Source organism: Gopherus flavomarginatus, chromosome 10 (assembly GCF_025201925.1).
Source record: "Gopherus flavomarginatus isolate rGopFla2 chromosome 10, rGopFla2.mat.asm, whole genome shotgun sequence".
In the NCBI taxonomy this organism is placed as follows: Eukaryota; Metazoa; Chordata; order Testudines; family Testudinidae; genus Gopherus; species Gopherus flavomarginatus.
This window is the reverse complement of record NC_066626.1, coordinates 4,554,231-4,573,024: the sequence shown is the minus strand read 5'-3', so window position 1 is coordinate 4,573,024 and position 18,794 is coordinate 4,554,231. Positions and strand designations below refer to the sequence as shown.

At 51.9% G+C, this 18,794-nt stretch overlaps 2 protein-coding genes across 2 annotated transcripts in view; both read right to left on the bottom strand.

Annotated features, from left to right (window-relative positions):
• Nucleotides 1–18,794, bottom strand: part of LOC127030279 (tubulin polyglutamylase TTLL13-like) — a 195,500-nt gene that overhangs the window by 157,432 nt on the left and 19,274 nt on the right. Inside the window, 1 exon segment of the mRNA XM_050916484.1 lies at nucleotides 17,430–17,747. Coding sequence (XP_050772441.1) covers nucleotides 17,430–17,734 — 305 coding nt within the window. The 5' untranslated portion in view covers nucleotides 17,735–17,747.
• LOC127030042 (tubulin polyglutamylase TTLL13-like) lies at nucleotides 1,010–17,490 on the bottom strand. Its single transcript, XM_050915953.1, has 12 exons — nucleotides 17,430–17,490; nucleotides 13,705–13,852; nucleotides 12,420–12,538; nucleotides 11,745–11,875; nucleotides 9,994–10,150; nucleotides 9,600–9,743; nucleotides 8,656–8,741; nucleotides 8,020–8,245; nucleotides 7,279–7,463; nucleotides 5,796–5,984; nucleotides 5,090–5,273; nucleotides 1,010–1,030 (listed from the first exon to the last, which is right to left on the bottom strand). Exons 2-12 carry the CDS (start codon nucleotides 13,787–13,789, stop codon nucleotides 1,010–1,012), a joined length of 1,527 nt encoding a protein of 508 aa, XP_050771910.1. The 5' UTR covers nucleotides 13,790–13,852; nucleotides 17,430–17,490.

Here is an 18,794-nt window from a genome sequence, read left to right as displayed (position 1 = left end):
CTTCTGGGCAGTCAATCATCGCTTAAAATATACAAATATCCTTGTTGACTTCAGGCAAAACAGAGGAATTACCCCATATTTTCTTGTATTTGCTTCATAGGCAGCCCAGGTTTCAGTGGCTTCTACCTTATCAGTTAGATAATTTGCATTAATACAGATGCTTTCTGGCTTGCTTCTGGATCCAAAGCTATTCATAGCTCAAAGATTCTTACCTTAAAAGGGACATAATTAACTTTACCAGAATTTTGATTGCTTTTTACTTTTAACGCCTGCTTTCAAACACTGAAAGAAAACATCACTACTTACAGTGCTCCTCAGAGCCCAATAAAATTTTAATTACATAGCACTGTATACATCCTTTAGCTAATTCAACTAAATTATTCATAGCAAAATGATTGCAATCTAATCATTTCTTTGCCTGAATTTATTTACAAACATTTCAAAGACACCAAGAACTTTCCTATTTAGCATTTTTACAAAGTTCAACTGCTGTTCCCTCCAGCAACTACAGAGTTAACTTTTCACTCTTCCTTAAATCACTTGCTTGTCTCCCAACAGCCACATTTATCAACTCAAATCACCATTTTAAGTATCGTCCTGAGTATTTGAAATCCCCATGCTTACACTTACTTATTCCTTCCTTCCACTACACCCTTAAAATTTTCCAACCTGTTTTCCAATCTCTCTGTCTGTTGCCTGCCCGCTTGGGCCCAATCCTGCTTTTCTCGCTGAACCATCCCTTCCCTGGGCACCAACTTGTTCCACTACCACTTTAGCTAGGAGGGCGGGATTCTCAACTAGCCCCCACCCCTCCTGGTCTCTTCCCTTAAACATTCCTACTCACAAGACTACCCGGAGTCCTCCCTCGTGAGGCTTGTCACCTGGACAAAAACACATGGCCCACTGGCGTTTAACTATTCAATTTCCTCTTGACATTCCTTTCTGAACAGCGGATAAAAACAATTACTTAACATACAATCCAAACCCCTTAGAGGGTTTATCCAGAGACTCACCCATCTGTCTGCTGACGCTCAAACAGAAAAGAGAATTACACAGAGAACAGAGGGAATTACAGTGTAATCCAGGTTTTTCTACTTCTATTACACTGACCGCTACAGAGGACGGGACAGAAGGATCTCAGTTCAACCTCAGAGCTTCCTCGCACGCATGGCTTCCACTCCGAGGAATTACGAACGAGAGGTTCAGTTCCACCCACACTCCTAACGCCCAAATGTATACAGAGCAGAAAAACAACAGTAACTGGTTAAACAGAACAGAACCAGAACCAGATAAGAGGCCCGCCTCTAACCAGAACCAGATAGTATTTCCTTATCCTATTAGGGCTCACGTTATCGGAGCACGAACCCCAGGGGTTGCGGAGAAGTGAGGAAAAGGGGTTAAGCACCCCAGTGGCGCCGCTCCTAGTTCGCCGTCTGGAGTCCAATGTCCGAGCTAAGAGAGTCCCATCTGAGGTCGCTAGAAACTGTTACCGAAATATCGGGTCTGCCTAGCTGAGAGCCAATTAACAGCCTGAGAGGGATAAGGAAAAAAATGCTTTATTCTGCAGAAAAAGGAGAGCCTGTACCTTGGTACAAAAGACTCTGTCTTACACAAATTTCACAAACCTTTTATACACATTCAGACAAAGACCCTTGCGTGTTAATATTTGATTGGTAAGTGTAAAATCTCATGTTCCCGTTATCTGGATAGTACTGACTGGTTTGGAGCAGTTTAGTTTAGATGTGTGAATGAGGTATGCTCATTCACCGAGCATGCTCGCCGAGCTTGGGGGTGAGGACTGCTGCTCCCAGACCTGCAGAGCCTGAGGCCCTGGCATTCTTGAGCTGTGAGCGAATGCCGCCTGGTGATCGGTGCAGCCTGAGTGTTTGCATCTGAGAACTGTGGGGGCCCTGGCTGCAGTTCAAAGCGCTGTGAGGATGCGGTTTTCATGTGGCTCTTCAAAGCCTGCTGGAGAGATACCCCTTCCCCCACTCACTTTCCCTCCATCTGCCTCCCCCCACCTCTCCAACCAGAGAGAGGGGCCTCGCTGGGTTCCATGGGCCGGCCGCCTTCTCAGTGGAGATGAGTTCTGAACTCTCCCTCCTCCATGGCAGGAGGGGGGACTGGCTGGCTTGGGGAAAGGGGCATCACAGGGGGCTGCTGGCCCCAGCTCAAGGGAAACTGACTGGAGAAGGAGCCTGTCTCCTCTAGGGCCAGGGATGGGCTCTGGGGCTCTGCTGGGAGGGTGATCTCCCAGAGTCATTGGGGAGTGAGATGGGATCCCATATCAGGGAGAGGGCTCTCCTGGAGGAGGAGGAGGGTTGGAGGCAGCCTGGTTTAGAGGCAAGAGCACAGGACCCTTGGGTCCTCTGCCAGACTCACTGTGTGGCCTCGTGCCTCAGTTTCCCTGTGTGCAATTAAAAAGCCCACCGAACCTTGATGCCTTGCCTTTGGTGTCCCAAGAGTTAAAGCCTCCCCACCCCTCCTGGGCTGATGGGACATGATGGATGACTCCAGAGCCAGGGCCCTTGGCTGAGAGCAGGATGCTGTGATGCAAGCTGGAAGACCTGAGCCACGGCCAGGTGTTTTGCTTGGCTCCCTGCACCCGGGGGGGGGGAGTGCACCTGCAGTCTCATTTGCCAGCCCCCTCCCACTCAGTTGCTGTTAAAGGGAAAGTGCCCCCTTTCTTCCGAGGCCCCCCCAATAGCAGCTCGCAGCTGGATGTGCCCCAGGGAAAAGCGCCGTGGCCCAGAGCAAGGCTAGTGAGGATCCAAGGGGCTGCTTCTGTTGTACAGACAAAACCACACAAGATCATTTTAGGGGTCAAGACAAAGATGCCACATTTATTATTGATCTATAACTACTAGCAAATACCTCAATGCTTATACACATACACTCACACCCCCCCCTCCAAAATGTTCTGCAGCTGCTGGATAGTTCCCAGTCCCGATTGTAGCTTGAGTTCATGGCTTGAGTTCGCAGCTTGGGATCGTAGCTCGTGGCAGCTAACTGGCCAGGAAAGCTGGGCACGAGGAGGAGCTGGGTCTCTGTCGGGCGCGCACTGATGCCCCTTGATGTTGATAGCAGAACGTTACCCAAAGTCTCTCATCTCACTCTTCTTTTTGTAGGCTTTTAGTTTGGATTCAAAGTCTATAGATCTTGCTGTGTCACGCTGCCTCTGGGTTTGAACTGATCACCCGCCAATTGCAGGCGTGACTGTCAGCCTTGAACCTGGTTTTGATCTTCCTTCTGTTGTTTCTTTTGTCCTTTTCTTTTTTGGGTGGATGCGTCTTACTTTGTTTTGGGCTGTTGTCTAGGTCTTCAGCTGTTGGTATTTGAACTTTATCTCATCAGGACAAGCTGGTGCTGGAGGTTGATTCTATCACCCATACATACCTCATTCACACATCTAAAATAAACTAATAAAATTACAGCAGGGCTCGCAAAAATGGAGACTGCAGCACAAGCCTTTCACAAAATGGAGTAAGCATTTTAAAATGGGTTTTGAATGACAATAGTGCACAAAAGTCACATTGTAAGTAAAATGGTAAGTGTAATGAAATGGTGAACAGAGGTTACATTGATACAGTGAATAACTAAAAATAATTTCATTCACATTAGTTCTACACGTCATGGCTAGGGACAGATCTTCCCTGGGCCCATCCTGACCTCTGCCACAGCCACAGGGGCAGACGTTTGGCTTGGGTGGTATTTGCTGAGCTGGATCCAGCTGCACTTGCGGCCAAAGGCCCAATCCCTGGGCACCGGCTCTGCCCGCTGTTGTGCCCCTGCCAAGCACAGAGACAGCCGCGTTGTCTCTCTGCACTGCTTGCATCACGTACCCCACCCCCCTCCCAGACAATCAGTTCAAAACCACCAGCTTAAAAGCAAACCTGTCCTCACGCCCGTCCCCCCACTCACAGCTGGGACAGCGCTGGGCTTCCAGACTCGCACGGATAGTGAGAGCCATGGGCAGCACACGGGGGTTCATTTTATTCGGGGTTGGCGGGGGAAGGTGAGTTTTACTTTTGTTTCTTGTCAATTCTCATTCCAGGGCGCATGCCCAGGCTCAAGACCGCCACATCCGGGCTGGGGTCCCTGGGTGGGCATTGGTGGGTACTGAGTGGCCCTGAGTTGGCATTGCTTTCCCTTGAGATGTATCCAGGCCAAAAAACCAGCTGTTCAAGCAAACTGAAAAATGTTGGGACGAACTCTCAACTCAGTTGAAATTTTCCAGTCACTTGAAACAAACAAAGCCCCCTCCCCCAAGAAACCTTGATTTTTATTTTTGAAAGCACTGTCCAAAAGGCAGAGCCCTCTTTCCGGGGCTGAACCCCTTGCCCCATACCACACAGGATCCCTCCATGGTCCCTGGCCAGGGGAGTCAGGGCCCTCCCTAAACTTTTTTTCCCAGATCACCACTTGAGTAGAAAGAGAGAGAAGCAAAGAGTGAGGGAGACAGGCTGCAGAGGGGGATGCGGCTCAGGGGGAGGGCTAGGGGTTACCCCCCCACATCGCACATCACGCCGCTCGCCAAAGAGCCAGCGTCAGCACCCTGCAATTTATGAACTTCAAATATTTTGGTGAGTTGCCAAAGGCTTGCGTGTGTCCCCTGGCCCCCCATGGCCCCTCGCTCCCCCTTTGGGAACCGGAGCTGCTTCCAATTTATGAGCTGTAAAATAGCTACAGATTAGGCCCTTGGCACCATCTGCTGCACCTTAGGACAGAAATACACCTCGAATTACAGCATGGTCTGGGGGGCTGGGCCACAGATTAACAGAGGGAGGAGAGCGACTGCGGCCACAAACTATGCTGGGGTCAGGAACAGGGCCTGGGCCACAAGTTCCAGTGTGGAGCAGGAAGAAGACTCTGGCCACAGACTCCAGGCAGGGGTAAGGGGGTGGGGGGGCCATAGACTTCCATGGGCTGGCTGTTCCCAGCACAGGTCAGCAGCAGTACAAACTCCATGAAGACGAGCTCTGTCCTTGGCTGGGGTGGGAGACGTCAGTGCCCCCAGCTCTCCTTCTGGTGCCAGGTGGCTCCATCTGACCCGCCCCATGGAGCTGCATGCTGGTTGGAGCAGTGGTACCTTCCTGTCGCAGGTCCTGGCGCTGTTGTAGGTGAGGCGAGTGGGAGGAGCCTTGGCCTTGCTGCGGATGCGGGATTTCTCTCCAGCGGACTTTCCCTGCAGGTTCTCCTTTCGCTCCTTTTTCTTCTTCCCAGTAGTAACCTCTCGTTGCTCTTGCTTCAAGCGAATTTCCTCCAGCTGCTGCCTGGCACGAACCAACAATCTTGGTCACTGATGCTCAGTGTGAGATCTTGTGCCAAGCTGTGCTGACCCCAATGGAGGGGACATACAGCACAGCCAAAGGTTGCTATCAGGAGCAGGATCCGGGATGACAAATGTGCTGGGAAATGGCCCCGGGCTTTCAAAAGCTGTTACCATCCCCATAAGGAAATGCCCTTTGCACCAGGTTGTGCCACCTAGATAGGGTGGAGACGGGGCCTACTCAGATGCAGCAGGACGCATGCTATAAACCACTTCCAGAATCCATAAACAATGGACTCTGGCATGTCTCCCTCTCAGATCCAGAGGCAGGGCAGAGAGGTTATGTGGAGGACACAGTGCCTTCCCCATCCCCTGGCAATGGAGCCAGGGCTCCTCTCCTAGGCACTCCCCCACCCATAGCCCATGCTTTAGGCAGCAGCAGGTGTTCCCAGCAGAGAGACCAGCGGTGAACACTCTCTGCCCCATGGCATCCAATGAGGAGGGCTTTTCCACAGGAGCAATGTACCTGGCACACTTCTCTCTTGCCTTGGAAGCCACCGTCTCCTGGAAGAGGGAGCCACTGTGCTTGAAGAATGGCTCATACTTGTCTGTCTCGTGCGTGGGGTAAATGCGCTGGTACCCTCCCAGGTGCGTGTTCTCATACTTCTCCGCTTGGGCCAGCCAGGCCGCCTGGCTGCTCTCTAACTTCTCACGTCTGCCATCAGAAAATAAAGATGAAAGCAGGAGGAGCCATGGAGACACATCCCTGGAGACTGTTGTACAGGCAGCAGGCTGAGACAAGTTCCAGACGCTGCCCTGTCCAAGAGTCTAGCTGGCTTTTTTCCCCTTCCCTTCCCCTCCCGATCTGGGAACCCCGGCGTGCATTCACTGCACCAAGCCAATGCATCTCCCACTCGGGGTCGGTATCTCCTCCAGCTGGGCAGTACAGGCAAAGCAGGGAGGCTCAGAGCTCCTCTCACTGTCCCCACCCTTCTCAGCCAAGAGTACCAGTTCACAAGAGCTCAGGTGTCTCAGCTGGGCCTGCCACCTTTCATCCAGCTCTGAGCACTCCAGCCTGGGAGAGGGGGCAGCCCAGCCCCATGCAATGGGGTTGGAGCAGTTTTTATAGTGGAGGGGCTGAAAGCCCTTGAACATAACTGTAACCCCTGGATATGATGGAAAACACTTCAATCCAGGGGTGCAGCAGCTCCCCCAGCACCCTAGTTTGAGCACCTCTGGACCCAGGGGCAGCAGAGCACACCACAGGTCCAAGCTTTAGTTACCTAATGTAATTAATTGAAACTGGTGTGTGGGAGGGAGCTCCTGCCCACCCTGCCTCAATAGGCGGCCAATCCAAACTGGCCTCAACAGTTGTGCATTGGCTTTAGACGTGAGTAGACACGTCTGCACGAGTGGGCAAGGAGGCAATGCTGCTTTGTGGAGAAGTAGGATTGTCAACCCTCCAGGATTGGCTGGGAGTCTCCCGGAATCGGCATCAATCTCGCAGAGACTATTGAAAGCAATCTGGGAGATTTTAATAGGATATTTTAAGAAAATGACATTACATCATGTTGGGGTGGGGAGGAATATCTCCCTAAATAGCTTCAGTCAGAGTTGGCAACCCTATGGAGAAGTTGGAGTCTCAAAGCATTTGTGGGAAAAAGGCCACGTGTCACCAGGTAGGGTGCTCCAGGATGGCCAGGGAGGGCCTTGTGACCAAAGCAGATGCAACTGAATGGGAGAGGTAGGACTCAGCCCCGTCCCAGGCTGCTTACAGAGTCCCAGGAATCAGACACGTCCCAGAGGCTGGGAGCCTCAATCATGGATCTCCCGTAGAATGATGAAAGTCTGGGCCCACTCCCCTTGTTACAGGTGACAATGTTCTCGACAGTGCCACAACCTCAGAGGGATTTCAAATGGCCACAAAGCAGCCTTTGGCCTCTCATGCTTGTTCCTCTGTTCTCTTCTCCCCAAAGGCCTGCAGCACTCCTCCTTGGGGGAAGCAGTACCTGGCTTCACGAGGTGGCTGGTGGGCCTGGAAGAGTCGCTCCTTCACCCGTCGCTTGTCCTCTTCCAGCACCTTCCTCTTGTCACAGGCTCGCAGGTTTATCAGCTTGATGGTGTCACAGAGCAAAGCGTCCTTCACCTCTCGGTCCAAGCGCGAGTCCGTGGTGAAACTGGGCGAGTGATTCACCTGCCAAGACAAGTGGCACATGCGCAGCTCTACAAATCTGCTGCAGGCAGCCAGATTGCAGCCTCAGACCCTTCTTTCCTCTCAGGCAGCCCCTTGTCCTACAGTTGCACTCTTTCCTACCATGGGAACAGCAGTAAGCATTGTGCTGCTGCGTGGGGTTGCTGCTGGCTGTTGCTGCTTTCCTGGCACAAACTGCCATCTAAAGATCAGCCACTGGCCTCTCACTGACCACCAAGGACACTGAGGAGGGCACATGCAGGTCTGACTGGTGCTGCGAGAGCCACGCAGCCCTGTGACTCAGGGAAGTCCCCGTTATTACCCCAGGAACTTGGGCAACATTTCCTTGTGCACTGGAGATTACTTGGCTATTTGCCTCCAGAGCTCCTCATTGAACGGAGAGCTGCAGAGATTGCAGGTGGCAGCATCAATCAAACTAAAACTGTCTGCAACTTGCCCCAGGTGTTAGTTCTACTTCTCTCCTTGGGCGACAAAAGCCCCCAACCATCTGCTGTGCAGAGGGGGAGAGTTCCAGGCCACCGGAGGGGTTTTCACTCACCTCCAGCAGCCAGGGTTTCAGCTTTCTGTCTAGCAGGATGTCAAAGCCCAGAATCTCAAAGCAGGCACAGCCAGTGATGTGGTTGGGGAAGCAGGTGCGGTAGTTGTGCTTCAGAACAGGGTGGGCTGAGATAAGGGTCTTTATAATGATGTCCTCAATGTCTTCCCAGAGTTCTGTTGTGTTGCAGCTGTTGTCCATCATCCAGGCATTCAAGGTAGACAGTTTCCTGTTTGGGGAACAAGGTGGTGATCAGACCTGTCCAAGTCAAAGTGCTTCTGCAGCAGTAGCAAGCAATGTCACCACACTGGCTCCATGGGTCAGAAAGGCATGGGGAACTCAGGGGACTGAGCCCTGGTGCTGTTTCTTACAAAGCCAGACAGCCCCAGAGGCACTCCAGATACAGGAGCCCCTGAGGGGGCAGTTCTGTGCTCAGAATTAACAAGCAAAGAGACAGTTGGCCTAGGAGCCCAAGACACTGACGCAGGTGACCTCCACCTGTGACCTTAAAAGAGAACGTTGACACGGGGTGAGCCTCTACAGCACGCAGCCCCAGTGAAGGAAGCATGCCAGCCCCATCAATAGGGCCTCCCAGCAGGAGGTGAATGAGGGGATCTGGTGGCATAGGCAGGATGGTACCTCTTACTGCCCATCATGTCGTCTCGGATGAAGTTTTCATTATGTTTGTTGATAGCATAGTTGGTTAGGTGCATGCAGATATCATCCTGAGAGAGGGACAGCAAGAGACCTTCACACTCAATCTCCAAGTGCCAGTGAGAGACAAAAGGCCCCAGATGCCCAGCAATGCTTAGCCTTCTATCCAGCAACTGCTGTTCACCTCTACCCCAGCACCACCACCTCCTCCCCTCCCCAAGGCCATTCCTTCACCCCAGGCCTAAATTCTTCGCCCCTTCACTCTGAGATGCCTGATTTCAGGTCAGCATCAAAACCACACAAACCTATGAACAGGTGGTATGGGCCCGCTGTGGCTGAAATCTGCTCGGTGCAGCAGCAGCCAGCTGGTCCTGGACGCATCTCTCAGATTGTCCACCCCAGCACAAATTAGAGCTGCATGGAGACTGGTGTCATCTAAGCCGCTGGCAATGGCTTCTGAGGAACCATCTGCCAAAATCAGTACTTGGTCCTGCTAGTGAAGGCCGGGGGCTGGAATCAATGACCCTTCAGGGTCCCTTCCAGTTCTAGGAGACAGGTATATCTCCATTTATTATTTCTCCCTTTCCCTTCCCATCTCCCCATTCTCCATTTGGCCTCCTGCCATCTCTGGATGCTGCCAGGGGAATAATCACCCTGCTCCCTGTTCTGCCCCTGAAGCCTGGGCAAAGCAGGGAGCAGAGCAGACCGGAGGGAATGGGGGCTGTGCACCGGGGGGATCCTGGAGCTCCTGAAATAACCATCCTGACATGGAGCAAAAGGAATGGGGGAAAAGCAGAACAGAGCAGGAAGCAGAGGAGAGAGAAGAAGAGAACGAGGCCCTGACTTCCCAGTGTCTGCGTGCCCTTAGGACAAGTGTGTGTTAATCCTATTGACGCTACGCCAGTTGCTTGGAAACGTCCCTTCTTTACCAGGTTGCTGCTGCTGGGCTCGATGTACCTCATGGTGGCAAACCGGGCCAGCCCTTCCTCATAGACAAAAATCTTCAGGGGGTCACAGGATGTGACCAGGACGTAGATTCGCAGGTCAAATTTGAAGCCATCAATAAGGAAGGGCTGTGAGAGAAAAGGGAGGAGTGCCCGTGAGATACAATAGCATTGCTAACTGCATGGCTCAGGCTCTGCATTCCCAGCTGGGAAGAAGTGCTGAGGGCAGACTGAGGATGGCCCTGCTGGGAGGTGGCAACCTCAATGCTGCTGGCTGAGCTTTCACAGTGGCAGGCTGGCAGGAGTGGGGCACAGGACACCGGAAGGACATGGGAGGCCAGCTCACACCTTTTTTCCAGGACAGTGGGAGCCCTGTTACCTTGGATATGTACTGCTGGCAGATCAGGTGCTCCCCGTGTTTAATCTCCTTTGGGTTGCGGGTTATGAAGATGCCCCTCCCCTGGCAGCCACTGTCTGGCTTGCAGATGTACGTCCTGTTTTTCCTCATGCGCCCGTAGGCCTGGAAACCTCGATAGCTATGTAATGAAGAAGCAGTGACTGTTAGAGCTGCAGGACTCATGGCTGTTTGGAGCACTGCATGCTGGGCCATGCAGGGCTCAGCACTGGTGGAGCAGCCAGAAGAGCAGTCCTGCACCACACTGGGCTACTCCTGAAGAACATTATTTATCACTGTCTCATCACAGCCTGGGGGAGAAAGCCTTTACGGCTCTCAGCACCGCCTCCGCCACAGAGAAAGGGTAACAGAACAGCAGCTGCTGCCTAGTCAGGACCCAGCAAGGTTTTAGCTCTACTACTGTGGAGGGAGCAGGGGGAAAGTAACCAACCCTGGCCACAAAGGAGAATGAAACAATAAACTACAACTGCAGCTTTCCTGCGGGCTCTCCTGAAAACACATTTGCCAAACTGGACAGAGATGGATGTGACAGGAGGCCGGAGGCCCAGGCCAGGGTGTTCTGACCTGGGGCATAGCCAGGACAGGGATGGACGAGAGAGGAGGCCGGAGGCCCAGTCCAGGGTGCTTTGACCTGGGGCGTAGCCAGGACAGGGATGGACATGAGAGGAGGCCGGAGGCCCAGGCCAGGGTGCTCTGACCTGGGGCATAGCCAGGACAGGGATGGACGAGAGAGGAGGCCGGAGGCCCAGGCCAGGGTGCTTTGACCTGGGGCATAGCCAGGACAGGGATGGACATGAGAGGAGGCCGGAGGCCCAGGCCAGGGTGCTCTGACCTGGGGCATAGCCAGGACAGGGATGGACATGAGAGGAGGCCAGAGATGGCCTAATCTCCAACAGTGCTGCACACTGATTGGTTCCAATGCCAGCTGCTGGGCACTTCAATTTTGAAAGTCAGGCCACTTATTTAGATGCCTAAATATGAAGCTAGGAGTGTGCTTCAGGCCCCAGTTTGAACGCCCTGTCCACAGGTTATTGATCCCTCTGCCTGTGAACTGATGCCTCACCACATACTGCTGTGATCCCTTCTAGCCCTCTTCTGGATTGTGTGCTGAAAGCCTCCCGCCCCTGCAAAGGACAAAGCCAAGGGTGCTTGTGTGCTGGGAGGCAGCCAGCTGAGACCATGGCACCACGGCAGACACATGGCTAGCAATGAGCCTTGCGCTCCACCCAGGAGCGGCCAGGTCCTGCACACCACCCTGAAGGATCCCTCCAGCTGACCAAGGAGGGGTGCTCATGGACTGTCAGGGGAAATCCCACAGAATCACAGAAGTCAGAAACAAAAACGACCTTTTAGGATCATCCCTCTGCACACTGAGGGCCAGGGCAGGATTCCTTTGCAGTCTATTTCCTGAGGCTTAGTCCAATTCAGATTTAAATCCCTCTAGGGATGGGGCTCCTACCCCTTCCGTGAGGAGAACGATTCCACAACCTAATACAGTGTGATTACAATCCGAGATCTGGGACTCTTTAAATATAGAGCCCCATCGTCTTACATTCCAAGGAAGGCTACTGAGGCCCAGAGTCAGCAGCGGATCCTCCAGAAAGCACCTTCCCCACGGAAGCTAAGTCCAGTGGTTCCCACTACTCTGACCTCCCTTCCCTGCAGACAGCATCCATCTGTCCTGCTGCTGCTGGCTGGCAGTGCTGGTCACTCACTCAGCAGGCAGGCACCAGGTGCGGGGGAAGATGCTGTACTCTTTGGGGAAGAGTTTGAGCATGCGGTTGAGGTTGCGGGCCAGCAGGTCCTTCCGGCAGATCTCTGTCATCCCCGGGAAATGGTTGATTTTCTGAAACAATGTGTAGCAGAAAGGAGAAGTCGGCAAAAGGAGCAGAAGTGATAACCCTCCAGAGCCAATGTGAGTCAGTTCAGGGAAGAACAGGACAGGAAGACAGCTGCTCTGCTAGGTGTGCTTGCTCTGAGCCCCATCAGTGGGAGGTGAGTTCACTCTTCTCTCAAACCTGTGGCTTCCCCTCTCCAAGAACAGCATGATTCACGGAGAGGAGCAGCTGATGAACAAGAACCATGTGCTGAACAAGGACTCAGCAACAGAGAGGATGGCAGCTCTCCAGCTGTCCTTCAACCTGTGGCTGATGGCTCCACCTCAGGGGTACTAATGGGGTAAAGGCTCAGAGTGCTGCAGGGATCCTGCTCTCCCTGGTACAGACATTGACAGGCTGTGGGGATTGTCCCATAGGTAACAGAAGAGTAGCACCGATGCTGACCTTGGATACTCTACTTCATGGCACCGCATGACATCCAACCAACTCCTCCCTTCCTCGTCCTTGCCTGAGCAACTCCCACTCGCGGCCTGTCCATGGAGGGGTCTTTACCTGAAACCTCTTCATTTCCATGACGCGCTCCAGAGAGACCGAGCAGTCAGTCCAGTACACCGTCCACTCCTCATCCTCCCCCACTTCTTTTAGACCACAGTGTCGGGCAGCACGCCTCACTGTAGCAAAGCAAGCACATGGCAAGAGGCATCTCCAAGTGGGATCGGGAGATGGGCCCCAAGCGTTCACACATCTCTCAGCTGAAGTAGATGGGAAGAGACAGGCAAAGGAAAGAACACCCCAGGACTTCCACCTACACCTCCAAAGGGGAGAAAGACCCGGTGGGATCCTGGGGAAAGCAGCAGGAACATACACCTCCCTTAGCTGAACTGTCCACTGGATCTCACTCCTGGACTAATGAAATACGTCAACCCTGGAAGCGCATTTGTCTGGCGGTCCCAGGAAAGGGGCAGGGGCCTGACCCCAGCTCTTTGGAGATACCCAGTTCACCTCAGCTTCTTAGAAGGTTCCCATCATCATAGTATCTGGCAGCTCCCGGGGGGAGGTATCCAGTGTCCATCATTCCATCTAGAAACTCTGTGGTCTCTCCACAGCAGATGAGACTGTAACTTTCAGTATAGCAATTGTGCTCCATAATATGGAACTTGTGTATAATTGGCATTAACCAATACCTGCCAATAGCCACCTGGACAGAGATGCTGTCATATGTATTCTAATATCGCTCCCTCCCACAGAGAGGAGTAAGGTGAGAATCCTAAACCACCTGCCCAAAGTTCATTCCTGGAGGCATTGGCAGGAGGGGAGGGGTCTCCTGCACAGATCCAGCCCAGGCAAGTAATATATGCAAATCACTGCCATCCCAGGCTGCTCAGTGTCCTACTGTAAGTGAAAGGAGTGCATAGTTTTCAGTGCACGAGTGTCAACACTGCAAACACCTGCCTCACAACTGGCAGTACCTGAGCCCCTGTTGCCAATCTTGATAGAGAATGTGCTATGGAGACTAAACTCCCTTCTCATCCCTAGAGGGGTGAGGCTCTCCAGACCAGGGGTGAGTGAGACGCACTGGCAGGGGCAGTGTGGGTGGGAAGCTCCCAGTGCTGTGACCAGAGCTGCACCCACTAAGTGCAGAGAGAGCTTCAGCCCAAAGTCTGGGCAAGCTGGCCCAGGGCAAAAGTCACCTCCAAAACAGCAATCAATCCATTAAAGCCATTGCACAGCCCAAACCCAGTGCTAACAGCCTTCTCCAGCCAGGTGTGGGGGCTCCACAGCACTTGCCACAGTGAGATATGGTCTGAACAGGAGTCCTGGCTTGCCTTCAACTCACCGCTCTCATACTTGCAGTTGGTCAGGTTGATAGACAGCAGCCTGGAATGGAGAGAGAGGAGAAAGCAGTGGCTCAGCGCAGACATGCCCTGGTTACCAGAGTGGGCAGGCTGCAGGGAGCTATTCCTAGCCAGCTTTACTGAAGGGCCCTGTCATAAACAGATAAGAAAAGTTAATAGAACAGAAGTGCTTCATATCTCTTTGCCTGGAAAGGGTTAACAAGAACAGTGAGCCTGGCTGTCACCTGACCGGAGGGCCAATCAGAGGACAGGATACTTTCAAATCTTGAGGGAGGGAAGTTTTTGCGTGTGCTGTTAGTGTTTGGTTGTTGTTCACTCTGGGGGCTCAGAGGGACCAGACATGCAACCAGGTTTCTCTTCAATCTCTCCAATACAGGCTCTTATAAGGTCAGACTAGTGAGTACTAGGTAGATAAGGCGAGTTAGGCTTATGGTTGTTTTCTTTATTTGCAAATGTGTATTTGGCTGGAAGAAGTTCAAATTTGTATTTTGCTGAAAGGATTTTAATTTGTACTTGTATACTTAGGCTGGGAGGGTGTTCCCAGCGTCTATAGCTGAAAGACCCAGTACATATTCCATCTTCAATTTACAAGATCATTTTTACTGTTTTTCTTTCTTTAATTAAAAGCTTTTCTTGTTTAAGAACCTAATTGTTTTTTTTAATTCTGGTGAGATCCCAGGGGACTGGGTCTGGATTCACCAGGGAATTGGTGGGGAGAAAGGAGGGAAGAGGGAGAGAGAGGCTGATTTCTCTCTGTGCCAGGATTACTTTCTCTCAGGAAGAATCTGGGAGGGGAAGAGAGAAGGAGGGGGGAAGGCGCATTTTCCTCTCTGTTTCAGGATTCAAGGGGTTTGAATCACAGTGATCTTCCAGGGTAACCCAGGGAGGGGAAGCCTGGGAGGGGCAACAGTGAGGGAAAGGGTTTACTTTCCTTGTGTTGAGATCCAGAGGATCTGGGTCTTGGAGGTCCCCAGGCAAGGTTTTTTGGGGGACCAGAGTGTACCGGGCACTGGATTTCCTGGTTGGTGGCAACGCTACAGGTTCTAAGCTGGTAACTGAGCTTAGAGGAATTCATGCTGGTACTCCATCTTTTGGACGCTAAGGTTCAGAGTGGGGAATTGTACCATGACAGGCCCCATCCCTTGTCCTCCTAGGCTGGGCAGCCCCTGTGCTGCCATTAGATGGCAGCTCCCAGGCCAGCTAGGATGATAGAACTAAAGAAACATTTTGCAGATTTTGTTTTGTGAATTCTAGATCCCAGAGACATGATGTCATCACAGCCCAAACTTCCCTACTATGTGCATTTGGTTTCCCATACACAGCGACTTGTGCAACCATGGTGACTGAACAATGTCTATCTGCACAGGAGCACTCAACAAACCTGCTCTGGTCCCAGCACAGGGCGGACAGGCCTGGAGCAAGGAATGGAAGGTGGATTCCCATTTGGAATTTCTCATTAGGGGAATCTGAGTGACTCGAGATTCCTTCTCTGATTTTGAACATCCTCCAAATACCCTAATAAGTTCCAGGCCCCAAAATTCAGAGCTGCCCATTATTCATTCTACTTTTGTCTGACCTTTTTTGAAGGGTGTTTGATGGTAAGTGGCTGAGACCTGGCACACATGTTCTCCCTGGCCACTACTCACCAAATGCTTGTTTTTCATATGAATAAACAAGCTAACTGAACATTTCTGACAAGGGATAATATCTGTTTCTCCCTTTGCATTTGAGGACAGAAGTTCTAGAATAAATTAGGTAAAAATTGTTCCCTGATGCCCCAGTGGTAATGCCCAAACTTTGCCCACTTCAGACTCAGATTTTCAGAACTGCTTGTGCAAAAACACATCGGCATAATTCATGCGTACCAATTGTCAGTCAAGCAGGTAACTGGTTAGTTGTTCATACACTTCTGTGTGCACCATTTTTGCAATCTGGCCTTTGATGTGCATAAAATAGAGCAGATTGCAACTGCCCTCATCTTCAGCATAGAGGTGGCAGCCAGAGCCTTGACAGGTCACAACATGCATGCAATGGTCCATCCAGAGCTGACTGGATGCAGATCCATCACACAGGCTTCCCAAAGAAGGAAACAACAATTCCCATCAACCCCCTCCCACTGCACTTCCCTTTCCCCTAGGCAGGTCCTGAACCAGGATGTTGCCAGGTTCTGTTTTGGGAATGGGAGCTGCACAGCAGCAGGAGAGAAGCCCCAGACTCTGTGGACAGAGACGTGTGTGGAACAGTCAGACTGCCAGATGATACACCTGTGTGCAGGTCTGTATGGTACTCATGGAGGAACAGCAGCTGGGCAGGAACCCAGGGCACTGGAGCCCCAGTAAGAGCCACTAACTGAGCTTGACTTGGAACCCTGCAAACACCTATTTGACTGGAACAGAGACTGGACTCTAGGGGGCACCCCACAGGCATTAAGTTGGAGTCATGAATCAGCATTCATGATGCACTCCCCGTCAGTACCCAGCCCAAGCCAGGGAAGCTAATGATCCAATCAGTGGCCCAAACTGATGATGAGTGCTGGTCATGGGCCACCTGAGACATGTTGTGCATATGCTAAGAAGAAGATAGAAATGTGGGGTTGGAGCCAACCTCAAACAGTCATCTAGTCCAACCCCTTGTGCTGAGGCAGGACCAAGTAAACTTAGACCAGCCCTGACAGGTGTTTGTCCAACCTGCTCTTCAAAGCCTCCAGTGATGGAGATTCTACAACCTCCCTTGGAAGCCTGATCTGGAGCTTAACTACCCTTATAGTTAGAAAGTTTTTCCTAATATCTACCATAAATCTCCCTGGCTGCAGATTAAGCCCATTATTTCTTGTCCTATCTCCAGTGAACATGGAGAACAATTGATCATCATCCTCTTTATAACAGCTCTTAACATAATTGAAGCCTGTGATCAGATCCCCCCCCCCCCCCCCCCCCACACACACACACTCTCTCTCTCCTTTTCTCAGGACTAAACATACATTGTTTAACCTTTCCCCATAGGTCAGTTTTTCTAAACCTTTTATCACTTTTGTTGCTCTCCTGTGGAGTCATTCCAACTTGTCCACTTCTTTCTTAATGTTTGGGGCCCAGAACTGGACACAGTGCTCCAGCTGAGGCCTCAACAGTGCTGAGCAGAGAAAGTGAACTAACATAAACTAACTGCTGCACACAATTACCTCGTGTGTCTTACTGTCATACTGATGAGTCTTGACGCCTGACTGGACAGCCCCAGGGCCCAAACAAGACCCGCTACCAGACACTTTGCATTCTAATGGCCCAAGTCTCTATAGATAGCGTATCTGCAAACTTTCCTGCCAGCCCTAGAAACATACCCTTTCACATTAGCCATGTCGGACCACCAGGGCTAGTGCCTACAAGGCCCAGATGCTGAAGTATCTACAGTGTTTGCCTCTGAGCTGTGGTACATCTGGCACCCGACTGGAAGCCTAGGGGTGTGGGGCACTGGGCAGCCACAGTAATGACACCTGAAAAGGTAACATTCTCAGCATGTCACATTCCAGCCTGAGATAAGGGGCCTTTGAGTGCCCCTGAAACAGTCAATCAAAACGCAATGGGCAGCTGGCCACACAGCCTCTGATGGCTCCTCTTTGGGTTCAGTGGGACAGTGAGGTCTGGTAGGCCTAGACGACAGCCTGAGGAACACAAGAAAGTAGAAGGCAGAGGAGGTCGATCAGGAAACTCACCTGTGTTTTCTCTTTTTCTTTCTTGGAGTGGTCTCTGCTTCATAGTCTTCTGCCATTTGTTCTTCCAGATCGATCAGTGAGACCGTCGCCAGATCACTTTTCCCACCTGAACTGTGTTTACTCTTGTGCCCTAGGCATGTGTCCTCTGTCTCAAAAGCTCCCTCCTGAAGTGTGCCATCCTGCCGCATATCTTTACTTCCTCCACCCAGTCTCTTAATGTGTTCATTTGCAAACTCTTCTTCCTCCTCCTCCTCTTCCTCAGTATCATTCTCTGATTCGCTGCTGTCATTGGAGTTCATCTTCATTCTGTTAGCTGCTCTTACAAGTTGCATATGAAGGAACTAGTCAGTATGTCATGTGCAAGACAACCTGAACTACAGCTTGTACCAGCGCCAGCTAACATCAGAGTGTCCCAACCCCAGCCAAGGCCCAGGCATAGGCAAGTCCTTTCTCTTTTACCTGTCTGCCCTTTTCTCCTGGCCTACCCTGGCAATGACCCAGGGAGTCAGCCTTGTCTCTCTCTGCCCTGGTTCCCCAGCAAGCCTTCCACCCACAGCAGCTGTTCTTTTTCCCTTTCCTTTTGCTCTATGCCAGGTAACAGAGGTCACACTGAAGATCAGATTAGACTCTTTCAGGAGCTCTACCTGGGGCTATTTCTAGGGAAGACTCACCTGTGTGATTAATCTAACAAGCAGCCCCAGGAGACCTTTCTAGCTCCACAACAGAGCTCCTGTACCTCCAAAATACCTAAGAGGCTTGACGCTTGACTGTGTTGTCCCTCTCTTTAGAAACTACTGCATGTAGGCAGCGTATAGGGCAAAGGGTGACCCTTTATACCAGGGTTTCTCAAACAGGGGTCGCCACTTCTGTAGGGAAAGCCCCTGGTGGGCCAGGCCAGTGAGTTTACCTGCCCCATCTGCAGGTCCGGCCGATCACGGCTCCCACTGGCCATGGATCACTGCTCCAGGCCAATGGGAGCTGCAGGAAGCAGCATGGGCTGAGGGATGTACAGGCTGCTGCTTCCAGCAGCTCCCATTGGCCCGGAGTAGCGAACTGCGGCCAGTGGGAGCTGCAATTGGCCGGAGCCACGGACGGGGCAGGTAAACATGCCGGCCGGGCCCACCAGGGGCTTTCTCTACACAAGCGGTGACCCATTTGAGAAACCCTGCTTAATACCGTGTCACTAATTATTTTTATACACCGTTAAATTGCCACACACAAACTGACAGGCTTAGAGTCATGTCGTCTAACGTTTGGCCCCCATTGCCCTCCCAGTTAACAGTTTTTGGCACAATAGCTTTCCAGTGCAAACATCTGCGCCAGTCACCGTCCATTCTTCTACAGCTTCCATGGCTCCACACTCGC